Here is a 23,963-nt window from a genome sequence, read left to right as displayed (position 1 = left end):
TCTCTAACAGGCTACAGTCCAGACTTCTTTGAAATGTGGTGCTCTTACCAGTTGACCTGTCCAGATTAGATACTTAGGGAAAGCCTTCGTTTATGAATATAGAGGATTCCATACGGAGTAGGGAAATAGCGTACATATGTTAAAGCAAGTGAGAGAGTTCATACAGAAATTACTGTGACAGGATAACTAAAAGGGTTCAGGAGTCTCATCTGAAGCAGAAAAGGTGACAGTGCTTGCTTGAGCTGCAAGCGCTCCAGGTGTGACAGCCCAGAAAAGATGTGGCTTATTTTAAAGAGGTCCCTGCAGGTAAGCAAGCACCTCCACCCTGGATCCAAAGAATCTTCCTGGCTTCCAAGCAAAGACCAAACACTTCTATGGATCACCTTGTGAGAGAAATCGGCAGCATAAAAATTCAATAAATTCATAAATAGATAACTCCCGGAGATGATCATGAATTGATTAGCAATGTAATGGCCTTGTTTTCCTGCCGAATTACAAATCCTTAGATGTTGCACCCAAGAGACTTTATTTGCCCTAGTGCTGAGAATTCCACAGAGTTTGGAAGAACAAGATTTTTGGAGGGTGGGAGTGGGTGGAAGAGGGAGAGGGGAAACAATTGGATTCTTCATTTCTGTATCCTTGTTTGAGCACGTACAGTGCCCTTGCTGTGAAGAAAGGAGACCAAGCAGAGCTTTTGAGAAACAAGCATTGCACAAAGCAGTGCCCTAAAAATTGTCCTGATTATTATGAATGATCCTTGTCTCTATGATTACAAACAGCAGCTTTACAATTCCTGCTTAATTTTGCGGGGTTAGGCTGTTGTCAAAAGCCGGAAAAGCACAGGTAAAGTAAAAAGTGTGTGTGTGTTTTGGTAAATTTTTTGCTTTATATTTACAATAAATCCATCTTTCATTTAAACTGTGTGTCAACTGAGTACATATATCTTGTGCTAGCAATTATAATTAGTTTTTTTCGGAAGGAGAAAAATGAAAGGCATTTTAGAAGTGGGGAAGCATTTATTATTGTGAATGACCGGGTGCTGTATGTTCCTTTTTGTTCTTCTTTAACCCTTTATCCTCCTTCCCTTCTGTCCCAACTTCTGATCACGACTCCTTTCCTCGCTTCAGATCTCATGACTGAAATGACTGACTTGAGTGGGGAGCTGGAAGGCTCTGGAATCCCTTTCCTGGACTACAACACCTACGCTCAGCGTGTCTTCTTCCCGGCTCAGGGGGATGTCCCTCTGAGACGGGTGCTGGACCTGCCCGAGGGCCGTCGAGCCACAGTGGAGCAGGGCCTGGGACAATTCTCCAATCTGTTGAACAGCAAAGTCTTCCTGCTGACGGTAAGCAAACTGGGGGAAATGGGGAGGTAGATGCTGGAAAGCAGCGGAAGGACAGAACAGATTCTCCGCCACTGGTGGGAGTGGGATGGTTTTTGGAAATCAACTGTTAAGTGGGAAGTCTCCCAATGTGGGAACAAGGACGAATTGCAGGAAGCAAAGCTCCTATAGGAACACCTCTACTGTACCATTCAATATTGACATAGGAGAGAACAAGGCAAAGCTGCACACTGATAGGAAGGGACTCTAGTCTAGGTGGTCATTTGGTATCTCCTAGATCAAGGCTGTCAAACTGGGAGCCCAGATGCGTCACATGTAAGCCATGCCCGCCCCAGCTCTGCAAAGTGAAAAAATGTTGCAATACATCATGTGACGGCAACGGGATGCCGCGGGTTTGACACCCGTGTCCTAGATTCATCTGCAGGGAATGTTTACAAGTATTCTCCTCTGCTGCATCAATGGCTGATGGTTTAAACTTCAGCTTTGAACAATATTTCCAGACTGATGCTTTCATCCCAATGATGAAAGTAGCGTTGCACAATTGCAGCACGAGTTCTTTTGCCCCTTTTGTGCATGAAGGCAGTGCCGGAAAGCACATACAGGAAGGATGGAACCTCATCATTTGCCTCCTTGACCCTCAGAAAATCTCTGTCCTTGGAGCAGAAGGGGTATCTTCTGGGCCATAGCAACAGAGCTGATACTCTTCTCTCCCTGCTATTCGCAGTTAATCCGGACGTTGGAGGCCCAACCTACCTTCTCTCAACGAGACCGATGTCATACAGCATCGCTTCTCTCTTTGGCTCTCCATGGGCGGCTGGAATACTTGACGGACATCATGCAGACCCTGCTGAGTGATCTGGCTGCCCACTGTGTTGCCCGCAATCCTAAGCTCATGCTTCGCAGGTAGGTCCTGGAGCAATCACGCATAGATGCGGAGTGGGGAAAGGTACCTTTCTTCCAAAAAAATCTTTTTTGATTATCTGCTTCTGCAGAATGGGTAGCTCTGTGCTCTCTTGATGTGGGTAGCTTTGTGCTCTCTCGAGCAAGCCTTCTATTTTCATAGCTAGCATTGATTCCTCATGGCTAGCAGCTACAGCAAAAATTTACAAGTACCTACTCCAAACAATTGGGGTGAATTAATGAAGAAATTAAATCTTAAACTGGAATACCATTGATTGAAAAGAAATATGGCACAGTGAATGAAAATATCTTCTGAGGATTGCTCTGCCTATTTACTTGCTATGAACATTATTTTTCTTTTTGACAGTTGTTCAAGCACTGTGGTGATATACAAAAATATTGCCCTGAAATTTGTTTTAAAATTTCCTTCATACTAGATAATATAGTCCATAATCTGCTTCAGATACTTTGGTCTCAAAAAGAATTTTCTTGAATTCAGTTAAGCCCTGCATTGATTCTATTGCCCTAGACAAAAGCCTCAGGGAGTGTGAACGGTTTATATTTTGAGTTAAGGCAGTTCTTGGGCAGCATATAGGCAATCCCTCTTCTCTTGGAGTTGGAAGTGGTTCCAGTATATCATGAAATATAGGTAGTCTTCAGGTTAGGGCCATTTGTTTAGTGAGAGTTCAAAGTTGTGATGATGCTGAAGAAATGATACTTATGACAGGTCCTTGTAGTTCCAGCCATAGCCATGACGTCCCCACAGTCATGTGATCAGTAATTTCTGATGTTCTCTGCTGGCTTCCCAAAGCAAAATCAAGGAAAGTGGCAAAAAATTGGGAAGTCATGGTCAGGTCATCATTTAACATTGGCAACCATGACTGCAGGAATTGCCCTCGCTAAGCATCATGGCCATGCAACATCACATTTTAAGATTGTGTTACTTAGTGATGGCCCAATTGCTATTACAAGTCAAGATTTATTTGTCACATTATTAAACCATGCAATTATTTCATAGGACAGAGACCATGGTGGAGAAACTACTGACCAATTGGATGTCCATCTGTCTCTACTCCTACCTTAGGGTAAGCACTGGGCACCATGCTGAATTGTAAAATCTAGTTTTAAATTGGTTTGATGGGGAGCAGGGCCAGGGAAATGGGCCTAGCTTTACAACTTTGTGAATTCTTTGGCTAATATGTTGCTATTCTGTTTGCTTACCCGCTTTGAACTCTTTATGTCTGGTACTGAAATCTATTGAAAAATCTGTGAAACATCTTACCAGACTTTCTGTTCCTGTTTCTGGGCAATCAGATAACATCCTGTTAGGTGTAACTTGGTTTATTTCTGGCTTTGTAGTCTGCCAATTCTAAAAGAAACTTCTGCTTTTCCTGCTATCCCGCTGATCCTCACAACTTTCCCCCCAGTGAGCAGAGGCACATGAGAATAGATTGTACCAAAAACAATCAGCAAATAATCTATCTATATCTTTTGTGTTGCCTGGAGAGTTTGGATCTGGGTTTTAATAATTTGACCATCCCACACTGGTTTTCATTTGTCCTCCCATGGAGAAATTCTGTGTGGATTATTTCCCTGCTATTTCATTCTTACTCTACTTTCCAAAATCCTTCATGTGGGTGACTGCATCACTTCAGTTCATGGTAGAGGCCTACATCTTGGCAACCAATCTTTGGTATGGTTTTTTTCTGCTGCGCCTTTTAATATTGAACCTCATCTGTTTGCAAATTTTACTATAGCCTTTTTGTTGTTTTCCCTCCTGTCATTCCGTAGTTTTCCTCCTCAGTGCTCCCATCCATCCATCTTTCTGAATTGCCAAAAAAGTATTCACCAACAGTAGGGCAAAGAAGCCAAAAGAGATTGCCTTAATTGCTGTGAATGTGTTTTTGTTTGTACATAAATTGTCTTTCTTTTCCACACAATCCGTTTATTTTATGCAATAGTCAGCCTTTCACTTTAGTACAGTAAGTAAAAACTTTTAAATATAAACCATCTCCAATTTTACACTTGTAAAGAAAGTTCTCTGATTCTGATAAGCCATGCAACTTAGGTGAATTTGCAAGCTATTTGCTTATTTTGCTTATTTGCACAGCATATTCAGATACTGTATCAATCAAGTTATTACATTTGCCATGTTTTAAATTACAAACTCTTAACTGTAGGGTTGGTTCCACCTTATTTCTTTTGTACATCTTTTCTTCTTTCATTATTACCAATTTTATTCCTTTTCTATGCTAAGTCATGTCATTACAACTGTGGTCACAGCAAAAATTGATTAATTGGTTGATTGATTGGTTGATTAACAAGTGTATTCTACTTTGAGTTGGAATTATGCAAAGCATCTAAGTTTTCCCTGAGCTAATGAAAATCTTGTACATCCCTTTTTCTGGCTATTACTCACAATACATGCTCTCATTGATGGATGCCTATTTTTGTTTAAAAGATAATATCACTGCTTGTGTTTTGTGCTTGATCAGAATGCCTGAAAATGGTCTGGTTTTTTTAAAAAGGAAGATTTTTGAAAGTCAGTGTAGGTAGTTCTTGACTTACGATTACAACTGAGCCCCAAATTTCTGATGCTAAGTGAGACACTTGTTAAGTGAATTTTGCCCCAATTTACAATCTTTCTTGCCACAATTGTTAAGTGAATCACTGCAGTTGGTAAGTTAGTAACACGGTTCTCAAGTGAATCTGGCTTCCCCATTGACTTTGCTTGTCAGAAGGTCACAAAATGTGATCACATGATCCCGGGACACTGCAACAGTCATAAATATGAGTCAGTTGTCAAGCACCTGAATTTTGATCACTTGACCATGGGGGATGCTGCAATGGTTGTAAGCGTGAAAAACAATCATAAGTCACTTTTTCAGTGCCGTTGTAACTTCGAATGAACCATTGTAAGTCGACTACCTATATCTGGAACTCCTGAGGAAATATAGTGCTAGGTATACCGCAGCAGAGCAGGGATTGTTTCAGCTGTAGAGAATGAGATTCATCCATTCTATCTTTCCTGCTGCAGGAGGTAGCTGGGGAGCCCTTGTACATGCTTTTCCGTGCCATTAAGTACCAGGTGGATAAAGGCCCGGTGGATGCTATCACAGGCAAGGCCAAGCGGACGCTAAATGACAGCCGGCTGCTCCGAGAGGATGTGGAATATCGGCCTCTCACTCTGACAGTCTTGGTGCGAGGAGGGCCTGGTGGTGGGACCGAAACTCAGCGTATCCCAGCCCGTGTCCTCGACACAGATACTATCACCCAAGTGAAGGAAAAAATCTTGGACCAGGTGTTCAAGGGTGTGCCTTTCTCCCAGCGGCCCTCTGTGCATTCTCTTGACTTAGGTAAGATACCTCCTTCCTTTAGTCATCCCAGGTAGATGAGGTTGGCTAATTTATTTGCATAGTGTTGTGTACTAGACTGTGGCTTCATAGATTGTGTTGTGGAGGTTTGAGGGAAAGAGGAGAACATGAAAGTGTGAGTCTCTTACCTGTTACTCATCTCCCTCCTGCCTACCCTCAGAATGGCGCTCAGGGGTTGCTGGCCATCTGACCCTTTCAGATGAGGACCTGACTTCAGTCATGCAGAACCAGTGGAAGAGGCTCAACACGTTGCAACATTACAAGGTACAGCCAGCAAATGAGATGACAGTGAAGAAAAAAATGAGTGGGGGGAGACTAGGGAGGGACAATTTGCTGGCCATGTGCATTCCCCAATCTTATGTTTCCAATCTTAAGCATATGCCACCAAACTCCAGCAGCAAAAATGCAAAAAATCCACGTCTCTACTTTTACCCATTCCCTGACAAGGAAAATGGGTATCTTTTAAGTTTCTGTGTGGCTTAATCCTGCAGGGGTATAGTGTTTGCTACTTCTAAACTGGAAATCCTCCCCTAATCAGAAAAATGTTGCTCCCCTCTTCATTAGTTTTCTGCAACCCTAGGCACCAAAAAACAGAAAATGCAGCTCTTGGAAGATAACATCTATTCTATCTACAGCTACCGTGTTTCTCCAAAAAGACGACCCACCTTGAAAAGAAGCCCTATCATGTTTTTGAGCACATGCAATCAAATTAAGCCCCACCCACAAAATTAGCCCTAATTAAGACCCCGCCCACCCTGGGGTGTAGTGGGTGGGGCAAGGCACACAGGTAAAAAATAAGCTAGGATGGGGATGGAGGGGTGAAGCTGCCCTACTTACCAGGCATTGTACAACCCGACGTCTGCCTCGCCGTCTTCTGCGGCCACTTGCCACCACTCGCATGGATTGTCCCGACCTCTGTTTCACCTTCAGATGCCTGCCAGAAGGCATCTGCAGGCAATAACAGATCTGTTAGTGGCCACAGAAGTGGGCTAGCAGCATGCTCCTGCTGGGTGGGGCTGTCGATGCCACTGCCACTGCCACGAGATGAGTCAATAATTAGAACCCTCCAAAAAGAAGGCCTAGCCATTTTTTCAGGGGTCAAAAGAAAATAAGACCCAGCCTTGTTTTTGGAGAAACACAGTAGCTACATTAGAGAGCATTAGCTCTCTCTATACTAGCTGACAGAGCCACTCTGCTATGCTTTGCCATTTTTGATTGTTTGCGGTTCTCTGTTCCTCTTTCCGCAGGTTCCTGATGGGGCCACAGTCAGTCTCATCCCCCGCCTTCACAATGACATTTCCCAAGGCACGGGTCAAAACTTCTTCTTTGGAGAAAGTGAGTGTGTCTCTCAAAGCAAAGGCATGGCTGGGTTCATGCATTGTTTGTAAGCCATAATGTGGGTTCTTTGGGGTTAAATGGATCCAGCCAATTCTGGGCCACAATTGAACAAAGGCAAAAACATTTGGTTTTGAACCATTACTGCCTTATGTAACATGATATCTTCTCTACCGTTCAGCACTGCTTAACACCAGTGACTGTACTGTCTCAAGAATAATGAGTTGTAATTCAGCACATTAGGAGGGCACCAGAAAGCATAAATCATTCCTCTTATTTGTAATGTTTTGAGATTCCCAGACGTTTCACCACTCAGATAAATAACATTATCAACAGTGATTACATAGATTTCCTCTGTGATCTATGCCTCTGACCACCTTGGTTTGGGCTACAATGGCCACCCCAAAGGTTTCCCGAGCCTCCTTCCTATAAGCCTCCTTCTTTCCTTCACACTTTTGACTGCAGCTGCTGTTATTACCCTAGAATGGGTTATGAATAATTCTTACATCCCGAAGGCAAGATGGCTGTCAGGGAAATGTGGTAATGGAGAGATTGGCCTATCTTATAGCCAGATGAATCTTACTGCTTCCTTTTCAGACACCCCAATGCTAGAGGATGGAGAGGAAGGGGGGCTACGCCTCTGGCACCTGGTAAAGCCCACAGAAGAACCAGAAGCCACAAAGCAGCAGCAGGGTCGGCGCAGCAGCCTACGAGAGCGGGCAAAGGCTATTCCTGAGATCTATCTCACTCGCCTGCTTTCCATGAAAGTAAGAAACAAGCATGGTGCTTTTAAAATGCCTCCTCCCAGGCATCCAATTCAGTCCTCAAATGCACAGAGCCTTAGACCAGTGGCCTCACAATTAGGATTCCCAAGAGTTTGTCAAGGGGGAAAGAGAAACCAGTTCCCCTGAAAGGAAGCGTTTGCGCTATTTAGCTCTGCATTGTAATCACGAGCATTCTGGATGTACTCTTAGGGTAAATGAAGAGACCACGCAAACAGCTAAGCTAGAACCTGACTATGATAAGGTACAGGAAAACAATCATGAGAACAATTTAAAATTAAATTCTGACAAGTTGGCTTAACTCCGACAAATGTTTCTTAAGATGGCTGCAAAGCTTTAAACAAAATTATTCGCCAAACAGCAATTACATAGACAGGATCTCTCCTTATGGATCAGCTCTTGATTAAAAAACTGAAAAGAGTAGAACATCTATTAAATCGGCTAGGGCTTCCTAGAGGTTTCCAAGTGTCAGGAATGCAGTGATGAAGTTGTAATACACGCAAGTTTTAAATACTAGTATTTTGATGGTATTTTGCATTTCTCATTAATTGGAAAAAAAGCAGGAGCATGTCTCTTAAGGCCTTTCTTTTCCTCCTCTTGACCATCCATAGGGAACCCTACAGAAGTTTGTAGACGATGTGTTCCAGGCAGTGCTGAGCGTAAACCGCCCAGTACCAATTGCTGTCAAGTATCTATTTGACCAATTGGATGAATTGGCAACAAAGCATGGGGTCACTGAACCTGAGACTTTGCATATTTGGAAAACCAACAGGTGAGATTTGCATGGGCTGATCAATGGCAGATTTGCTCAAGATTGCAGGAAAATAGAGGCTTCAAAGGCTGAAGATTAGCAGCTGGAAGATGTCATGGATCTCTCAACTTTAACGTATTTTTTCTTCCACCTATCTCAGTCTGCTGCTGCGCTTCTGGGTGAATACACTCAAGAACCCTCAATTCATTTTCGATGTGCGTGTCTCTGATAATGTGGACGCAAATCTCACTGTCATTGCTCAGACATTTATTGATGCATGCACAACCGCTGAACACAAAGTTGGCAGGGTAAGTCTGCATATGTGCGCATGGAGTAAACAGGGAGCGAGATCTGAATTTGAGTGCATGTGATGTTGGCGTGCTTCATTTAGGTAAATCAGGGTTACATACTACTGTTTTGTTCCATGTGAAACAGAATAATAAATGAAGTCTTGCCCAATCTAGTATCTTCCATAAAGATTGAGCTATAATTCCATTGCCTCAATTTGCATAGCCAAAAGGGGGGATTCTAACTGTAAACAGGTACAATAAAGGGAACTTACTTTGGGAATGCTAAGAGGGCGTCATATATTTGACAGTCCAACCTTTTATCTAAATAATTTCTTCCAGGTATTTAACTATTGGAAACTAGTGGGAACATTAGTCTCATCATTTCTACAAGCAGCAGTTGAAGAGACATTGAGTTGTTGGGTATTTTTTCAAGTGGCTGCAGCTATTGGTGGCTTCAGCTAGTGCTCAAGTTTTATTTTTGCTTACACTTTCATTTATAGTTATTTCTTTATTTATGCTTACAGTTTTATTAATTTATGCTAGAAGCCAGTTTGAAAAGTTCTTTCTAGACAAAATGTTCTCGATTTCATGCTGGTCATGTCATTTTTACATATCATGTGATAACATTTATCTGAGTCAGTTTCAGCATTTGTCTCTTGAGGCAACAAGTTAACTATTACTTGTTTGTTGTAACCCTCCTCCACATAATTAATTTAGGCCCCTAAAAGACTCCATTTTGTCAATGATCATTCCGTTCATTAATACTTTCTTAGAGGAGGCTATGGTGAAGTCAGTACTCTTATCTTTTGACTGGATCAGTTTTAACAACTATCAGCTGTTATTCAGGATTCCATATTTAGTCCAACTGGTGAAGAAGATAGTGTTGCTATATCTTAGAGAAAGCAGATTATATTTGTTGATTTTGCTGGATCGCTTCGTGGCTTTTAAGAATCTTGGGAGGGTACTTGGGGGTTTGTGGTCTTTTTTTGCAGTAATTCCATTCCAATCTTTTCAAAGACTGCAAGAAAATAGTCCTGGATATTTCTACTCACATCTTTGGCAGTTTTGCAAGGTTCTCTCATCTTCCACAGTATTTGATATAAAGCTGCCAGGATAATTCACAGGTTTGATGCTAATGGACATCAAGATACAAATAATATCCATTTAAAGCTTTACTTTTCTGCAGGCTTAGGATTAGATGGCTACAGAGTTTTTAATTGCTTCAGGTTGTAAAGCATTCTGTATGACAGAACAAGCTAAACCTAAATGCAAATAAGATAGTGTTGATATTGATTCTGGAGGCTGGGTTTTGGGATTTGGGAAACATGCCTGTCCTCAATAGAGTATGCCCTCCCTTAAGGATACATGGTCCTCTTAAATTACACATTTGACATTGGATAGCAACATAACATCTGTGGCCGGGAGAACTATCATCTTTGGCTGATGAACTGGATGTATCTCTACCTGGAGGAGAGAAACCTAGCTTTGGTGATTTCTGCCAATACTGAATATTGAATTACTATAATATACTGGCTCTCCCAGTTGGTGTGGGGTACTAATAGGGACACTATTAGTATGCTGGAGATGGCTGGTAAATTAACAAGGAGCATGCCACCACTGTACCAATTTTATCTTCTGTTTCTTATCTTTGTACTCAATATATTTAATATTTTACATTTATTATTTTAATTTCTAAGTTGCCAAGAGTTGCTTTGCAGAATGAGATGAGTGGCATGTAAATTTAGGAAATAAATAAATATGCCTATACTTATGAAGGTAGATCCAAGAGAATGCCCAGATTATCAGACCCTGGCATAATTTCGTATGCAATGTTTTTCTTAAAAAGAATATTAGAGCTATATGCAGGGGAAGTAATGCCCAATGAACAAGCAGGTTTTAGAAAAGGCAAGATGGCTAATGAAAAGAGTGAAAAAAATACATGAAGCAGGTTGACTCTCTGCCTCTCTGATTATAGCAAGGCCTTCTGAGGAACCATTACAAGTGAACAAAGAGATCCTGTTAAAACTGAGTTTTGGGAAACAAAATGGTTCAGAATAGTGATGGGACTGAGAGACATGCAAGAATACATATTAACCCAATAGTAGGAATAGAAGAGAACACAGCTGGAATTACAACTGGAAGGCAAAACATTTAGTGGTTTATGATACGTAGATGGTACTATTTGTAGCTAGTGGTAAAGAAAAGAAAATGATAGATAGCCTTGCATTCCTGGTTTTAAGAATAAGTTAAAATTGGCATTATGCTGGAAAAGTTTTTAAAAAAATCCTATGGATGATTATGTGCCATCAAGTCATTTTTGACTCCTAAGTAATCACAAAGATGATCCCTATGATATTTTTGTCTTTGTTGCTTTGGGCTTTCTTCCCTTCTTGCAATTTTCAAAATTTGGTCTGATATCCAGTTTGCTTTCTTCCCTCTCTGTATTTTTGGCAGTCTTTTTACATCCACCCTTAACAATTTCTTTAAGTTTATTCTATAATTCCTCAGGTTCTTTAGCAGTGAGGTTCAGAACTTCAAAGTGATCCCTGATGGTTTCCTTGATTCAGGGATGAAGCAGTGACAAACTTAGGTTAGCAAGTGTATGATTGATAGTGACAATTCTAAAAGTAATGAGCTGTGAAAACTGGATATTGTGAGAAAGAATAAACTAATATAGACACTGAAATTATGCATTTGGAGAAGGCTATTTATGGTATAATGGATGGCAAAGGGAACCAATCAATGACTCCTGGAATAAATAAAGGGTAATTGTTATCTTGCAATGGCAGCAAGCAGAAATTCACATGCTTTATTTCAGATAAGCAGTATGAGCAAATGACAACTACAAAATAAATCATTTATTAAGGGAAATAAAAAGAGTAAAAAGAAATAGATAAGATAAATAGAAACTGAGAAATTATTAGAGTGTTCTTGGAAGAAGTTGAAGTTGTTAATAAAGACCAGTTAAGATGGTACTTGGCTAATTAATTTCAAACATTAATATGACAACTTGTCACATTTTTAAATAATTCTTTGGAATTTTATAATACAAGAGGCCTAATGCATGAGCCCGAATCCATTTCTACTTTCACATCAGTTTTTTTCAGGTTTCAAGATGTCATGCATAGGATTTGGTCAGCTTCAAACCCACCTGCAGAAATGCTGATTTCAACAATCCTATTGCTGACGCTGTGGGAATGGCTTTACTCCCATCAAACTCACAAGTCCATTTCCCTTTCAGGAATTTCTAGTTGAGTTACATCACATGGCTTAATGTTCTAGATTGCAAAACATATTCTTTCCCACATCTAAAAACTTTCCCTTGCAGATATGTAAATTTATAATGTAATTTTCTCCCTCTGTGACATGGTATCTAAAATGGTGAATCAAACAATTCTACTTTCAAAAGAATACAAATTACATTACATTAATATTACAGTATATACTTGGGAGATAATCAGTTGGCATAACATACTGTAGTGTAGACTATATACTGTTATGTTGAACTCCCACTCAAAAATCAGATAAAAATGAAGCTGGTTGAATTAGTAGATTGATTTCCTTGCTCCTTTCCTATTTTTAGTTCAATTTTTTTAAAAAAATCACAGTTTTACTTTTTTTGTTTTACTTAGTGCCAAACTTACCCAACACACATTTCTCCTCCTATTTTCTTTACAACAATCCTGTGAGGTGAGTTGGGCTAAAGAGAATGACTGGCCCAAAGTCACCGAGCTATTTTTCATTGGTAAGGCTGCACTAGCACTGCCAGTCTCCTGGTTTCTAGCCTGGCGCCTTAATAATTTGAGCAAACTGGTTCTCAATTTTGTCTGGCATTTGGCTAGATAGAGAAAATGGCAGAACTTGATCAGTTAGATTTTTTTTTTAAAGAGCAGCCCCACTTTTTCACTATTTCATCAGTGTAGAAAAAATAGCTGTGAAAGGCAGCAGTCTGTTAATGGAGAGGATACCAAGCATTCTTCCCATGGTGCACCATTGCCAGTTAGATTGTCTTTGCCTACAATGAAATAAAATATAGCAGGAGGATAGAAAACACTCACTTTGATATGAAGTATAAAAGGGTGGGCAGAAGTTACCTTTTCAGTGGCTGAGTGAGATAGAGCCATGCATTTCTGCCTTTGAAAAACAGGGGCCATACTTATGTGGGACTTACAAATCTTTTTGGTTTTATTTATAATAACATTTGAGATTGCCAGAGTACTTAGGGGGCATATCAGTCTTTGTTCTCTATATCAGGACTAAAGGATTTTGGTCTCTATACTTTATCTTGGTCTCTATTCCAAGTTAGCAACATGGTTTGGTAAGTGACTCTAGCTTCCCCATTGACTTTGCTTGTCAGAAAGTTGCAAAAGGTAACCCTGAGACACTGCAACTGTGATAAATATGAGCCAGTTGCCAAGCATCCAAATTTTGATCACATGACCATGATATGGTACAAGAATAATAAGCATGAAAAAATGGTCATAGCTCACTTTTTTCAGTGATGTTGCAACTTCAAACTGTACGAAATGAATGGTTATAAATCAAAGACTACCTATAAACAATATTTTTCATTTTTCCTCTGGTTATATTGTACCAGGCTAAAAAAAATTGTTCATGCTTAGAGACATATACTTTTAATAATAATAATAATATAATTATTTGTTCTCTGAAAACAGACCTACATTCTAAGTTTTTCAGTCTTTGTTTAGAATTTTTAGAAAGCTTATATTTTTATAATTCCCTGGTCTAATACTTTGCAGACTATCAAGTATTGTAGTTTGTTTGTTTTTTTTAAAAAAGCCTTTTTCATTAAAAAAAACTTTACCTTCTTAATCATTGCTTAGTCCAATACAAGTAATAATCAGATGTCTGAGGAATATTATTTATAAAATGCTTTCTGATTTGCCTAGAAAGCCTAAAGCTCTAGAAAGGAGATGAGATCTGCCAAACAGCTTTTTACTTCTCATTTTTGCTGCAAAAGTTGCTTTCCCACAGTCTCCTATAATATCTTGTAGAACTGGTCAGACCAGACCAACCCTTGCTGTTGCTTCCTCTTGGGTAACTAAATAATATGTTAGTTCTCTCAGCCTTTTTTTATCCCTTTGAAGATGCTGTCTTTTTTTAGATATAGGCATTTTCATTTCATTTGAATTACTGATCTAGTCTCTTTCTCAAAAGCTTGTCTGGCGCATCTGATATTCTGCTACATTTCCTTTCAGAACTGTCCTGCTCTGGTCATCCTAGGAAAATAACTGTTAGGACTATAAGCACTCAAAAAAAAAATCTGATAAAAGAGAAAATTCTTCAAATGGGATTCCTTAAAAGCCAAGTTACAAAATGTCAATCAAGTCAGTCTGACATAAGATTTTAGACTGCTCAAAACCAAAATAATTTGAACGTGAAACAGGCTGAACATTTGAAATTACGTAGGCATTCATCAGTTCTACTCCCTCTGTGTAGAAATTTTAACATACTTTCCCTGCAAGGGTATGCAGGGTGACGACTGCAGGTACCGACACATACCCAGATACTTCCACTGGAAACTGCAACAGAGGACAGTAAAATAATTAAAAGTTTCCTTTGTTGGTAATGGTATCTAGTGTCACCTAGATTTTTGCTGTCCTGATTTGGTAGCCTTATCCCTTAACTTTTTAAAGGTTCCCTTAATTAATTAATTAATTAATTAGCTGCCAAACTGCAAAACAAAGCATCAGTAACATACATATGTACATACATACATTACTTAAGTACTGTTCATACATTACTTACTTATAAAATGCAAGTGCAAGCTGGCTAGGGAATTCTAGGAATTGAAGTCCACCCATCTTAAAGTTACCAAGGTTTTACCGTACTTGTTTATGTTCTATTTTGACTTGTCATGGTAGCCATTTTGCAAATAGCTATATCTCCCTGCTGCAGCCATTTTGTGAGTGCATCCATCACATGCTCTTAAATGTGCCAGTAGCCCAGCAGGCTATTTATACCCTTCTTCCCTGGATTAGACCATTTGTTCCAGTGCTGTATTCTTAATGGCAGCCCGGCCAGCACTGTTGGAAAGCTCCAAAAAAGCAAGGGGTGAGGATTTTTTGTCCCTGAACATGACATTTGGCATTACACTACTGCCTCTTGGCTTTTATTATTTGCAGCTAAGTATCCCTGACAAAGCTATAATTCTTTCCAAATTGCTCTTTTGAAAAGCTATCATAAGCCAGTGATTGCCCCCATACCTTCTGGAAGTGAAGTCCATTAAGTTCAAGAGGTCAATTGGATGACATAGTCAGAAGTACTTAGGATTTTACACTTTCCCCCCCATTCGTTGGCTGACTCCAGATTGTTTACTTATCTTTCAGAATAACAGGTGTTCTTTTTCATTTCTCTTGTGGGAATGCCCTTAGCCATATTCTAAATATGGGGAGAGCTTACTGGATGAGTGTGACATATTTAACCCTCCACTGGGGCTTGTCTTTTGTAAATTGCCTGTCTATAATTTGGAAGGGTTTTAATGAGATGAAAGATATACTGTACATTTGTATCACTGATGAAGATAACTCTGCCGCTGGGCTACTTAGTCGAGACCAGAAATACAGTCTTCCATCATCCAGAAAAAATAAATAAATAACCCATTCATATAAAAAATGAGAGTGTGAGTAAAATAACTCTTTTTCTTCCTCCTAGCAAACTATTCCAAGTTCTGGAGCTGTTTTTCCCCCAATTATCCAGTATCCAGTACTTTAGTTTTCCCAATTTCAAGCTTTTCGGGTACATTAGATGACAATTTATATACTGTTAATTCTCAGTGACTATAGATTTGAAACTTTGGAAAGACTATTGTAATTAGAAAAAGAAACATAATATGTGAAGCTTGGATATCTTTTTACTCTTTTTTTTAATCAGTTCCTGTTTTTTCTTGCTTTTCTCTCTTACTTCAGGACTCACCAGTCAACAAATTACTCTATGCCAGGGAAATCCCACACTACAAACAAATGGTGGAGAAGTAAGTGTGAGCAAAATGTAAAATACCATTAAAAAAAAGCCTTCAAGAAAACAAGATGTGATGATAGGGAGCTGTGCACAGATAGTGAGTAAAAACAAATAAGGAAAGATTATTTTGTAGCTTCTCTGCAAATTTGTATGGCTTCCCTCCTTTTGCGTAATACTCTACTGTTATTATATATTCTACAATAAATTGGACAGTATTTCCTCCTCCCCAACATTTCCAACAATAGGAAATCTGATATAGCCTGCTCTTTTGGCTTTAGAGATTTCAGACTTTGCATTAACATTTCAGTTTCAAACATTATCTTTATAACCAGGACATTTAATAACGGCCAGGTATTTAATTAAAACATTGAAAGGAAGCTGACTTCTACAGTTTTTCTGTACTTTGGTAAAAAATATACGTACAACTTTTAACTCCGTCCATTCTAAATGAATTATGAATTGGCAATACATCTCCTCTCTTGTGTAGAACCTTGCATACACACCGCAAGGAATGAAAATCCTTTCAGCCTCCCTTATGAAATAAAAAGGGAAATTTAACAGCTGGCGTCTATCATTTGTTTATCAATATTGCTAGTTTTCAACAAATGTTGCCAGTCTTTAAGAAGAGAGAAGTCGATATGGTAACAGAGGAAACCCAACTATATATAAGACAGATGGTCAATCTGTGGTAGAAGAAGGATTCCCACAGAAGAAACTATAATTCCTGGGTATAATTGAGCCCTGAGCCCTTTTTACTCAAGCATTCCTTGTGCAAATGGAAACTGGCATGTGGAATGTACCAGGTCAATTTAATTAATGGCTTTTGAACTGTTTTACTTATGTTTTGCAAAAGCTTTTTAATTCAAAGATCCTGCTCAGTGGGGGAAAAATATCTTAACATGTCTAGCCACTGACATTGAGTCTGGGTATCTGCTAACAATGATGGGAAACTTGTGACTTTCCTTGTGTTACTGAACTACCTGACAAATCTAGCTAGCAAGATTTGACATATTAGGAAAGGTAGTTCAACCCCATTTAGAGTAGTGTTGTTGTTGTTTTTTTAATTTGGCAACTTCAAGATGAATGGACTTCAACTCCAAGAATTCTGAATCGCCATACTGGCTGGGGAATTCTGAGAGTTGAAGTCCATTCATCTTAAAGTTGCAAAATTTGAAAAACAGTGATTTAGAGAGAATAAATGATCTGAAGCATTTATCCCAAGAGCTGATTTTCCCTATGTATTCTTTTGCCTATTTACTAATGTTTGCCTTCCCTCCCAAACCTAATCAGGTATTATGCAGATATTCAACAGACTGTTCCTGCCAGCTACCAAGAGATGAACTCAGCCCTCACTGAACTTTCAGGGGTAAGAAGTAAATGGCCAACATCCCCTTGTTCATTATTGAGAACCAACGTAGTATATTTTTAAAAAATCTTGTCAGCTTCACAAACTAGAGATGGAAAATTAATCAAGAAGATTAAACAACCTAAACAACTGATCCCAAATATCTAGTAATTATACAAGCCCAGTTTATTGTAGGCTGGGAACATATAGACCAACTTTTTCCTGTATTGGTGAACACTCACGTCAGCAAGCCTAAAGCTAACATTTGTTTCATACTACAAATAAGTCCCACTTGCATGAATTAATCAAAACACGGATAATTTCTATAATACTTCTGCAGATTTGAAGCATGCTTCATGGTTGTTTTTTCAGTAATCTTACATTAGTTCTTTGAAACATAACAAACCCCTCTTAACTCACAAGTGAAGAAGGTCTAGCTTGTATATTACAGGGATTACTTTGGTTACATTGGGTGCCTCTGCATACACACATCTTATATTTTGTTCAGCCCAACAAAGATTTATTTTAAAAACACAGCTGCTTCTTTAGTTTGACAGTAGAGACTGCTTGGAATCCTACCCTGTGCCATATTAAATGATAGCATACGAGTTGACTAAAAGTACAACAGATTAGGCGTCATTTGGGATGGGTTTTATTTGAAAGGAGATTGCGTTGGTTCTGAATAAGGTAAAGGTTCACCTCGCACATACATGCTAGTTGTTTCCGGCTCTGTTCATCTCCATTATAAAGCCGAAGAGCCAGCGCTCTCCGAAGAAGTCTCCGTGGTCATGTGGCCAGCATGACTAAACGCCGAAGGTGCACGGAATGCTGTTACCTTCCCACCAAAGTGGTGCCTATTTTTCTACTTGCCTTTTTACATACTTTCGAACTGCTAGGTTGGCAGAAGCTGGGACAAGTAATGGGAGCTCACTCCGTTACGCAGTGCTAGGGATTTGAACTGCTGAACTGATTGACAAGCTCAGCGTCTTAGCTGCTGAGCCATCACATCCCTGTAGTTCTGAATAGGGTTCCACAAAATGGAAACAGGCTACCAGCTCAAGACAAAAAAGAATTTCTTGTGATGGACCTTGAATTGAGAATGCTGTGATTTGTGTTCACTTTCCTGATCTGCTAAACGGACAGAAATTATAATTTTGTAGAATTATTATAGATGCAGATGGCAAGGGTAGTCAAATATTTGGACAATTGTATGTATATAAATACATGCATAAAATAATGGTGATTTGCCCGCACTAATATGAAAAATTGATTGACAAAACTACTATTTTTTATCTTGTCTTGGCAGAAATATTCCTCTGATCTCAATTGCTTAGTGGCTCTGCAAGAACTTTACAACTATATTAACAAATACTATGACCAGGTATAGTAACACATTTATTGGAACTTAATCATGGGGAGTCCTCGACTTACTGTAGTTCACTTAGTGACCATTCAAAGTTACAATGTTACTGAAAAAAGTGACATGACCAATTTTCTCACATACGACGATTGTCACATGATTTAGGATCCTGGGCAACTGGTGCATATTTATGACAGGTGCAGTGTCCTGGGGTCATGTGATCACCGTTTGTAGCCTTTTGACAAGCAAATTCAATGGAAAAACCAGATTCACTTAACAACCCTGTTACTAATTTAACAACTGAGTGATTCACTTAACAACTGTGGCAAGAAAATTCTTAAAATTGGGCAAAATTCACTTGACAATTGTCTCACTTAGCAACAGAAATGTTGGGCTCAATTGTGGTCGTAAGTTGAAGACTACCTGTAGTTACTGTTGGTGATGGTGGAGATAGGTTGAATGCAGAAAAGGTAGCAAAAGTTTTCTGAACAGGCTGTGCAGCAATTTAACTGGATTTTGTCGGTATGTGTTTTCTGCAGATAATCAGTGCATTAGAAGAAGATCCATTGGGCCAAAAGATGCAGCTAGCATATCGACTGCAACAGATTGCAGCTCTTGTAGAGAACAAAGTGACTGACTTGTAACATTTCTAAATCAGTTGTCCACCCAGATCCAACACTGCAAACCTAAGCATATTTAACTCAGAAGTAAACCTTCCCATGTTGCTGAAGAGGGGCAAATCGACCTATCCTGAAAATTCTCCACTATCCATTGATCAGCAACATTTTCAGGTGCCAGGCAGCATTGCACAATCTCCCTCAGAGGCATCTTAAATAATTTAAAATGGCCAACACCACTGCTTCCCTCCTTCCACCCCCAGTGCCTTAATTGCATGGATGCTATAAGGCTCTTTTGCACTTGGTGCTCATTCTGTCTTTTATTAAAAAAAAAAAACTAACTGCAAAGGGAGTAATAATCCCTGTATGGAACACTGGCTTTGTAAATAAAAATGGTGTATTTATTTTGGACACCCTACAAGAAGGGTGTCAAATTACAGTGTCCCCCTTTTAAGCAGCGCGCACTAATGGGCAATTCTGTGCTGACCATTACAGATCTGGGATTGGGGATTGGGGGAATTTTATCCCTTCAGACCTCATTTCCTGGTTTATAATGCACTAATATTGCATTTTTTTTAAAAAAAATATTTGTATAAACACTATATTCTAATTGGTCTTTATTTTAACTCTTCCTATCTATTGCCCTCTCCTTCCCAATTTTATGTATATATGGGAGTCTCCTGCTCTGGGATTGTATTTATTTTAATGACACTTTGAAGAATTAAAAAAAAACTTTTCAGAAAAATACTGTTGTCTGATTTATTTACAGATTCTAAGATGGGGCTCACAATCTGCAGTTCCAAGATTGAATGCAAAGTTGTTATAATCCATAATCATTAATATGGCAGAAAGGAAAAAATTATGAAATAACACAGGGAATAATAATAAGTTTAAGAATATGTTTATTTTTACTAATATTCTTTCTAGCACTTTTATTTAGATGTAAAGGATAGTCTACACTTTTCTATAACTTTTGTATTACTTTTTAAAATTGCAATTATATTGTTTTCCAATTCTTGGAAATAAATAAAAACTGATCGTCATCAGTTCCATAAATGACATCCTTTAAGAATCCGGAAGAAGGCTTTGTCTAGATCTGGAAATACATTTATCTTTAATGTGTCAGTTAGATTTATAACTTTAATCTCTTGTTTTTATTTGCCAGAATTCATCTGATTCTTCTCCTTAAAAGATGGGTCAAGACAGGCAGGCAGCAGTGAATCTAATTCAAGGGGAAGTTGTAGTTTTCCTTTCATTGGAAATGTTAAGCAGAGGTTGGATCATCATTAAACTGAAAAACTAAAGGATAGAGTAGAGGGTTGAGCTCAAAAACCTAAAGGGCCCCTTCAAACTTTATCATTCTACAATGGTGATTAATGACAGTGACTAAGATGGAAGGCAAAAGCTTTGGTCAGGGAGGGCAAACAGGTAATAATAGTTGAGCAAACCTAGATATGTATTCATATCTATTCTATATGGTATATGCAAACATTATTTCTTTAAAAAGTTGAAGACAGTCATTTATGTTTATTGACCCTGGATGTTTATCATTCCACTGAAGGTGGACAGGTCCATTTTTGGGAAACAATCAGGATTATACTTGATAATTTGGCAGAACAGTATTCCTAAATAGAATACTTGCTTCCTGTCATGATTATGAATCCTCCTTGAGAAAACTACAAGGACTAAGATGTATTAGTACACAGGGACGTATGCCTCAAGGCAGCAAAATAGTTGTGAAGCAGATAAATCATTACCAATCATCAATGGCAATGGTCATAAGCTATGACTATTAGGCTAGCTTGGGAAGCACATACACATTCATACAGATTCCAGCATGCTAATTTGTCTACTATCTGGAAACGCTGCAAGTACTGTATTTTCCCAAAGAGAATGCCCACTCCTATTAGTGATGAAACATTCCTAAAAAACAAACAGTGTAAGATAAAGTTGCTACAAATTTGGGCGTGACTTCATATATGTTGGGTAATTTACCATTACAGGGGCTTTTCAACCTTTTAGTCTATCCCCGAGCCCAGGAACTGCCTGGTTGTCTTCCAATTGTGTATTAAGGAAACCCAACTCCACTTATTTTTGGAGCCCAAACAAGATCAGCTGGGGGCAGCATGTAAAAAACAAGAAAGGTATAAAGGCCCATTTCTTGTAGTAGATGTGTCATGCAGAAGAAAAATGCCTCGGTTAATGAAGTTGGGGATTCTTTCAGTGATTTGACTTGTAATAAAGCAATCCTTAGGTGATCTTAGGTAACAGTGCCCTGTGATGTCAGGCTGGCCACATGACCACAGAAATGTCTTTGGATAGTGCTGGCTCAATAGCCTTGAAATGGAGATGAACACCACTCCCTATGGTCAGCAATGACTAATGGAATAAAATCTGCAGGGACACCTTTTAGGTTATCTAAGCCCAATTACAAATATGTGCCTTCGAATCAATGTCATTAAGTGAACATTACATAGCTAGAATTCTTTAGAATGGTCTATCCCCAGCCTGGTCCTTCAGTGCCCCGTCTACTAAAACACAAGTGGTATGGTATTATTTCTTCACTAACTTCTTGTAATTTCAATTATGAATTTATGAACTAACATATTAGGATTGAATTTGTATTCAAATTATATTACAAATACATAATTGTATTCAAATCATATTACAAATTCAATAACAGGATCCCACAAGACTGAAAGCATCATCCTTAAGGACGTTGTCCGTATGAAAGTTAGGATGGGAAAGGAGATGGAAAAGTGTAGAAGCCAGATCCAGGGGATACCCAGGAACCAAGGTGTTGCAGTGATTGGAATGCAATACTGCAGGCTAACTCTGCCCACAGCCTGGAGACGGGGCTCAAGATTGACTTGGCCTTAATCTTCAAGTTTCTAGGTTCTATAATATCTTAAGACTTAATATGGACATCTAACATCAAAAACATCATCAAAAAAGCACAACAAAGAATGTTCTTTTCTGCGCCAACTCAGAAAGCTCAAACTGCCCAAGGAGCTGCTGATACAGTTCTACAGAGGAATTATTGAGTCTGTCATCTGCACCTCTATAACTGTCTGGTTTGGTTCTGCAACCAAACAAGGCAGATACAGACTTCAATGGATAATTAGGACTGCAGAAAAAACAATTGCTACCAGCCTGCCTTCCATTGAGGACCTTTATACTACACGAGTCAAGAAGAGGGCTGTGAAATATCTACAGACCCCTCACATCCTGGACATGAATTGTTTCAACTTCTACCCTCAAAATGACGCTATATAGGGCTCTCCCATGCCATCACTCTGCTAAACAACTAATTCCCATAACACTGTCAAACTATTTAGTTAGGTTGAATTACTATTCTTCTTCTCATCTTTCCTATTACCTATCTCCTTTTCTATTTATGACTATAACTTTGTTGATTATATCTTTATGATTTATATTGTTTTATTTAGTTTCCTATTATGATTTGTGTTGATTGCTTATTTATCCTATGACTATCACTAAGTGTTGTATCTTATGATTTATGATGAATGTATTTTGATGATGACTGTGAACATGATTTATCACTTATAGCTTTTATGTACACTAAGAGCTTATGCACCAAAAACAAATGCCTTGTGTGTCCAATCATACTTGGCCAATAAAGAATTCTATTCTGTTCTGTTCTATTTTCGATAAAATGAGGACCCAGATTGTTGGGGGCAACATGCTGACACTGGAAAACACTCTGGAAAGTGGTTGTAAAAGTGATTGTTGTGGGCAATATGCTGACACTGGAAACCACTCTGGAAAGTGCTGTAAAGCAGAGTGGACCAGTGGTGGCAGCTTCGGTGGTGGTTTTGAGCATGCAACCTAAATTCTGCACATGCACAAATGAAGCTTTGTGAGCTCGCCTGCTGCTTTGGCAGCCCAATTCCCAATGGACTGCGGGTCGGTAGCCATCTACAGCCCAGGGGTTGGGGACCCTTGCTGTAAAGCACTATAAAGCGGTATATGAAGCCTTGGTGGCACAGTGGCTAGAGTGCAGTACTGCAAACTATTCCCACTGCAATTTGGCAGATTGAAACCCACTAGGCTCAAGGTTGACTCAGCCTTCCATCCTTCAGAGGTGGGTAAAATGAGGACCCAGATTGTTGGGGGCGATAGGCTGACTCTGTAAACCGCTTTGAGAGGGCTGTAAAGCACTATAAAGCGGTATATAAGTCTAAGTGCTATTGCTATATAAGTCTAAGCGCTATCACTATATAGTGCCAAAAACCAGGATGTCAAGAATTTAGTACTTGAATACTGCCTTCAATATCTGAAACACGTCACCTGTTCTACATAATGATAGTTTGGGCTTCAAAGTTAAGTATTTTTTCCAACACTTTAAAAAAATATTTGCATTTAATTTAGACGATAATAGAAATATAAGCAGCTTTAGAACCGACAGTGAAGATACTGAAGTTGGGGACTGCTTCTGCCTTCTGAGGTCAATCATCAACTGCAAAGGAACAACCAGTCAAGAAATACACCACAGAGTAGCATTTGGCAGAGCAGTAATGAAGATCTTAGAAAAGATATTTAGAAGCTGGGATGCATCTATACTATACCTACGAAGTAAGGCAAGCCATGATAGTCCCTGTAACTCTCTAGGGAAGCAAAAGTTGACTTTCAGTGGGCAGGGTAGGAAGAGTAGTAATACCTTTGATGTTGGAGAAGAATACAGAAAGCAAATCGACGGATCATTTAAGGAATCAATCCTTACTCGTGGCAGACGACCTGGCTCGTAAGAGCATCCTTCTTCGGAAACAATACGTAAAACCCTCTTCTCCCCCCCCCCCTTGTCGTCTGGAGTGGGCGGAGCAGCAGCTCCAGGCTCCTCCCCTCCGGCCTCACGTGGTGGGGTA

The 23,963-nt window shown here is 39.2% G+C and overlaps 1 protein-coding gene across 5 annotated transcripts in view; it reads left to right on the top strand.

The window, feature by feature from the left end:
* The window catches only part of PLXNB3 (plexin B3), a 64,170-nt gene extending 44,357 nt beyond the window's left edge, over positions 1 to 19,813 (top strand). For all 5 annotated transcript variants that reach the window (XM_026676222.2, XM_087956839.1, XM_087956836.1 and 2 more), the window contains 13 exons: positions 1,128 to 1,345; positions 2,067 to 2,245; positions 3,261 to 3,327; positions 5,280 to 5,598; positions 5,777 to 5,880; positions 6,864 to 6,951; positions 7,549 to 7,718; positions 8,345 to 8,505; positions 8,645 to 8,792; positions 15,704 to 15,768; positions 17,046 to 17,121; positions 18,407 to 18,481; positions 19,000 to 19,813. In XM_026676222.2, the coding sequence (XP_026532007.2) occupies positions 1,128 to 1,345; positions 2,067 to 2,245; positions 3,261 to 3,327; positions 5,280 to 5,598; positions 5,777 to 5,880; positions 6,864 to 6,951; positions 7,549 to 7,718; positions 8,345 to 8,505; positions 8,645 to 8,792; positions 15,704 to 15,768; positions 17,046 to 17,121; positions 18,407 to 18,481; positions 19,000 to 19,104 (1,775 nt within the window). In that variant the 3' untranslated portion in view covers positions 19,105 to 19,813. The remainder of the gene's footprint in view (positions 1 to 1,127; positions 1,346 to 2,066; positions 2,246 to 3,260; positions 3,328 to 5,279; positions 5,599 to 5,776; positions 5,881 to 6,863; positions 6,952 to 7,548; positions 7,719 to 8,344; positions 8,506 to 8,644; positions 8,793 to 15,703; positions 15,769 to 17,045; positions 17,122 to 18,406; positions 18,482 to 18,999) is intronic.
* Positions 19,814 to 23,963: the final 4,150 nt, after the last annotated feature.

The sequence above is a fragment of the Notechis scutatus genome, chromosome 2 (genome assembly GCF_049901735.1).
Source record: "Notechis scutatus isolate UNSWTSFEM ecotype Mainland chromosome 2, rNotScu1.2, whole genome shotgun sequence".
Lineage (NCBI taxonomy): Eukaryota > Metazoa > Chordata > Lepidosauria > Squamata > Elapidae > Notechis > Notechis scutatus.
Note: the sequence above shows the minus strand (reverse complement) of the source record. Positions and strands in the feature narration are given on the sequence as shown.